Source organism: Vipera ursinii, assembly GCF_947247035.1.
Source record: "Vipera ursinii genome assembly, chromosome: 16".
NCBI classification, from domain to species: domain Eukaryota; kingdom Metazoa; phylum Chordata; class Lepidosauria; order Squamata; family Viperidae; genus Vipera; species Vipera ursinii.
Window position 1 is genome coordinate 4,537,193 of NC_139529.1, and position 5,449 is coordinate 4,542,641.

A 5,449-nucleotide genomic window follows, 5' to 3' on the forward strand; every position below is an offset into this window, starting at 1 on the left:
TCATGGCATCCGGCCCTCTCAATTCCTGGCAAATAGATGGGGAAGAAATGGAGGTAGTGACAGATTTTTATTTTCCTGGGCTCCAAGATCACCGCAGACGGGGACTTGCAGCCAAGAAATAAAAGACGCTTGCTCCTGGGAGGAAAGCCATGGCAAATCTAGACAGCACACTAAAAAGCAGAGACATCACCCTGCCGACAAAAGTGTGTGTAGTCAGGCCATGGTCTTCCCAGTTGCAATGTATGGCAGTGAAAGTTGGACCGTAAGAAAGGCTGAGCGCCAAAGAATCGAGGCCTTTGAACTGTGGTGCTTGAGAAGACTCCTGCGAGTCCCTTGGACTGCAAGGCGATCCAACCGGTCAGTTCTAGAGGAGATCCACCCTGACTGCTCTTTAGAAGGCCAGATCCTGAAGCTAAAACTCAAATCCTTTGGCCACCTAATGAGAAGAAAGGACTCACTGGAGAAGAGCCTCATGCTGGGAAGGTGGAGGGCAAGAGAAGAAGGGGACGACAGAGAATGAGGTGGCTGGATGGAGTCCCTGAAGCAGGAGGCGTGAGCTTAAATGGACTCCAGAAGATGGTGGAAGACAGGAAGGCCTGGAGGAACGTCGTCCATAGGGTCACGAGGGTCGGACACGACTTCGCAACTAACAACAACAACAACAATAATACTATATTTGTACATTATATTTGTATAAATAAAATTACGAGTCTTCTTTTAAAAGATCGGAATAATTTTCAACCGTCTTGCAGCAATCGGCAAACAATGTCGGTGCCGCCTCCCAAGAGGAAAGGTACACTAAGGAGCCACGAGGCAGAGGACCCCTATCTATCCCCCCCCCAATTTTTCAAACTTTTAGTATTATGGGATTGTGCAGGCTGGCAAAAGCAGCTGGCTCCCTCAACCGCTGGGGTCCAGCAACATCTTGCCTATCAAGACCTTAGGTCAGGGGTCTTCAATAGGTCAGGGGTCTTCAAACGTGGCCTTTTTATGACTTGTGGACTTCAACTCCCAGAATTCTCAGCCAGCATGGCTCAGCTTGGAAACCTCCCTCCCGGGTCAGGACAGGCGGAGGACGATGGGGCCTGCAGTCCAGCCCTCCCCACCGTCAGCAGTCCAGCTCGCCCGCATCGCCCCCCCCGTCAGGAGAGCTGGGGATGATGGGGGCGGCAGTCCAGGCCTCCCCACCGTCAGCCGTCCAGCTCGCCCGCATCGCCCCCCCCGTCAGGAGAGCTGGGGATGATGGGGGCGGCAGTCCAGCCCTCCCCACCGTCAGCCGTCCAGCTCGCTCGCATCGCCCCCCCGTCAGGAGAGCTGGGGATGATGGGGGCGGCAGTCCAGCCCTCCCCACCCTCAGCCGTCCAGCTCGCCCGCATCGCCCCCTCCCGTCAGGAGAGCTGGGGATGATGGGGGCGGCAGTCCAGCCCTCCCCACCGTCAGCCGTCCAGCTCGCTCGCATCGCCCCCCGTCAGGAGAGCTGGGGATGATGGGGGCGGCAGTCCAGCCCTCCCCACCGTCAGCGGTCCAGCTCGCCCGCATCGCCCCCCCATCAGGAGAGCTGGGGATGATGGGGACGGCAGTCCAGCCCTCCCTCCCGTCAGCCATCCAAGCTCGCCCGCATCGCCCCGAATCAAGAGAGCTGGGGATGATGGGGGCGGCAGTCCAGCCCTCCCCACCGTCAGCCGTCCAGCTCGCCCGCATCGTCCCGAGTCAAGAGAGCTGGGGATGATGGGGGCGGCAGTCCAGCCCTCCCCACCGTCAGCCGTCCAGCTCGCCTGCATCGCCCCCCCCGTCAGGAGAGCTGGGGATGATGGGGGCGGCAGTCCAGCCCTCCCCACCGCTCGCCCGCATTGCCCCGAGTCAGGAGAGCTGGGAATGATGGGGGCGGCAGTCCAGCCCTCCCCACCGTCAGCCGTCCAGCTCGCCCGCATCGTCCCCCAGTCAAGAGAGCTGGGGATGATGGGGGCGGCAGTCCAGCCCTGCCCACTGTCGGCAGTCCAGCTTCCCTCCACCGTCCCGGGTCAGGACAGGCGGGGGACGATGGGGCCGGCAGTCCAGCCCTCCCCACCGACAGCCGTCCAGCTCGCCCGCATCGGCCCCCCCTGGTCAGGAGAGCTGGGGATGATGGGGGCGGCAGTCCAGCCCTCCCCACCGACAGCCGTCAGGAGAGCTGGGGATGATGGGGGCGGCAGTCCAGCCCTCCCCACCGTCAGCCGTCCAGCTCGCCTGCATCGCCCCCCCCGTCAGGAGAGCTGGGGATGATGGGGGCGGCAGTCCAGCCCTCCCCACCGCTCGCCCGCATTGCCCCGCGTCAGGAGAGCTGGGGATGATGGGGGCGGCAGTCCAGCCCTCCCCACCGTCAGCCGTCCAGCTCGCCCGCATCGTCCCCCAGTCAAGAGAGCTGGGGATGATGGGGGCGGCAGTCCAGCCCTGCCCACTGTCGGCAGTCCAGCTTCCCTCCACCGTCCCGGGTCAGGACAGGCGGGGGACGATGGGGCCGGCAGTCCAGCCCTCCCCACCGACAGCCGTCCAGCTCGCCCGCATCGCCCCCCCCTGGTCAGGAGAGCTGGGGATGATGGGGGCGGCAGTCCAGCCCTCCCCACCGACAGCCGTCAGGAGAGCTGGGGATGATGGGGGCGGCAGTCCAGCCCTCCCCACCGTCAGCCGTCCAGCTCGCCCGCATCGTCCCCCAGTCAAGAGAGCTGGGGATGATGGGGGCGGCAGTCCAGCCCTGCCCACTGTCGGCAGTCCAGCTTCCCTCCACCGTCCCGGGTCAGGACAGGCGGGGGACGATGGGGCCGGCAGTCCAGCCCTCCCCACCGACAGCCGTCCAGCTCGCCCGCATCGCCCCCCCCTGGTCAGGAGAGCTGGGGATGATGGGGGCGGCAGTCCAGCCCTCCCCACCGACAGCCGTCAGGAGAGCTGGGGATGATGGGGGCGGCAGTCCAGCCCTCCCCACCGACAGCCGTCCAGCTCGCCTGCATCGCCCCCCCCGTCAGGAGAGCTGGGGATGATGGGGGCGGCAGTCCAGCCCTCCCCACCGTCAGCCGTCCAGCTCGCCCGCATCGTCCCCCAGTCAAGAGAGCTGGGGATGATGGGGGCGGCAGTCCAGCCCTGCCCACTGTCGGCAGTCCAGCTTCCCTCCACCGTCCCGGGTCAGGACAGGCGGGGGACGATGGGGCCGGCAGTCCAGCCCTCCCCACCGACAGCCGTCCAGCTCGCCCGCATCGCCCCCCCCTGGTCAGGAGAGCTGGGGATGATGGGGGCGGCAGTCCAGCCCTCCCCACCGACAGCCGTCAGGAGAGCTGGGGATGATGGGGGCGGCAGTCCAGCCCTCCCCACCGTCAGCCGTCCAGCTCGCCCGCATCGTCCCCCAGTCAAGAGAGCTGGGGATGATGGGGGCGGCAGTCCAGCCCTGCCCACTGTCGGCAGTCCAGCTTCCCTCCACCGTCCCGGGTCAGGACAGGCGGGGGACGATGGGGCCGGCAGTCCAGCCCTCCCCACCGACAGCCGTCCAGCTCGCCCGCATCGCCCCCCCCTGGTCAGGAGAGCTGGGGATGATGGGGGCGGCAGTCCAGCCCTCCCCACCGACAGCCGTCAGGAGAGCTGGGGATGATGGGGGCGGCAGTCCAGCCCTCCCCACCGACAGCCGTCAGGAGAGCTGGGGATGATGGGGGCGGCAGTCCAGCCCTCCCCACCGTCAGCCGTCCAGCTCGCCCGCATCGTCCCCCAGTCAAGAGAGCTGGGGATGATGGGGGCGGCAGTCCAGCCCTGCCCACTGTCGGCAGTCCAGCTTCCCTCCACCGTCCCGGGTCAGGACAGGCGGGGGACGATGGGGCCGGCAGTCCAGCCCTCCCCACCGACAGCCGTCCAGCTCGCCCGCATCGCCCCCCCCTGGTCAGGAGAGCTGGGGATGATGGGGGCGGCAGTCCAGCCCTCCCCACCGACAGCCGTCAGGAGAGCTGGGGATGATGGGGGCGGCAGTCCAGCCCTCCCCACCGACAGCCGTCAGGAGAGCTGGGGATGATGGGGGCGGCAGTCCAGCCCTCCCCACCGTCAGCCGTCCAGCTCGCCCGCATCGTCCCCCAGTCAAGAGAGCTGGGGATGATGGGGGCGGCAGTCCAGCCCTGCCCACTGTCGGCAGTCCAGCTTCCCTCCACCGTCCCGGGTCAGGACAGGCGGGGGACGATGGGGCCGGCAGTCCAGCCCTCCCCACCGACAGCCGTCCAGCTCGCCCGCATCGGCCCCCCCTGGTCAGGAGAGCTGGGGATGATGGGGGCGGCAGTCCAGCCCTCCCCACCGACAGCCGTCAGGAGAGCTGGGGATGATGGGGGCGGCAGTCCAGCCCTCCCCACCGTCAGCCGTCCAGCTCGCCTGCATCGCCCCCCCCGTCAGGAGAGCTGGGGATGATGGGGGCGGCAGTCCAGCCCTCCCCACCGCTCGCCCGCATTGCCCCGCGTCAGGAGAGCTGGGGATGATGGGGGCGGCAGTCCAGCCCTCCCCACCGTCAGCCGTCCAGCTCGCCCGCATCGTCCCCCAGTCAAGAGAGCTGGGGATGATGGGGGCGGCAGTCCAGCCCTGCCCACTGTCGGCAGTCCAGCTTCCCTCCACCGTCCCGGGTCAGGACAGGCGGGGGACGATGGGGCCGGCAGTCCAGCCCTCCCCACCGACAGCCGTCCAGCTCGCCCGCATCGCCCCCCCCTGGTCAGGAGAGCTGGGGATGATGGGGGCGGCAGTCCAGCCCTCCCCACCGACAGCCGTCAGGAGAGCTGGGGATGATGGGGGCGGCAGTCCAGCCCTCCCCACCGTCAGCCGTCCAGCTCGCCCGCATCGTCCCCCAGTCAAGAGAGCTGGGGATGATGGGGGCGGCAGTCCAGCCCTGCCCACTGTCGGCAGTCCAGCTTCCCTCCACCGTCCCGGGTCAGGACAGGCGGGGGACGATGGGGCCGGCAGTCCAGCCCTCCCCACCGACAGCCGTCCAGCTCGCCCGCATCGCCCCCCCCTGGTCAGGAGAGCTGGGGATGATGGGGGCGGCAGTCCAGCCCTCCCCACCGACAGCCGTCAGGAGAGCTGGGGATGATGGGGGCGGCAGTCCAGCCCTCCCCACCGACAGCCGTCCAGCTCGCCTGCATCGCCCCCCCCGTCAGGAGAGCTGGGGATGATGGGGGCGGCAGTCCAGCCCTCCCCACCGACAGCCGTCAGGAGAGCTGGGGATGATGGGGGCGGCAGTCCAGCCCTCCCCACCGTCAGCCGTCCAGCTCGCCCGCATCGTCCCCCAGTCAAGAGAGCTGGGGATGATGGGGGCGGCAGTCCAGCCCTGCCCACTGTCGGCAGTCCAGCTTCCCTCCACCGTCCCGGGTCAGGACAGGCGGGGGACGATGGGGCCGGCAGTCCAGCCCTCCCCACCGACAGCCGTCCAGCTCGCCCGCATCGCCCCCCCCTGGTCAGG

At 67.8% G+C, this 5,449-nt stretch overlaps 1 protein-coding gene across 1 annotated transcript in view; it reads right to left on the bottom strand.

Moving 5' to 3' along the window:
* The window catches only part of DENND1A (DENN domain containing 1A), a gene marked incomplete at its 5' end in the record, with an annotated part of 134,557 nt that extends 133,426 nt beyond the window's left edge, over nucleotides 1-1,131 (bottom strand). Inside the window, one exon of the mRNA XM_083374866.1 lies at nucleotides 1,126-1,131. Coding sequence (XP_083230992.1) covers nucleotides 1,126-1,131 — 6 coding nt within the window. The remainder of the gene's footprint in view (nucleotides 1-1,125) is intronic.
* Between the last annotated feature and the right edge of the window lie 4,318 nt (nucleotides 1,132-5,449).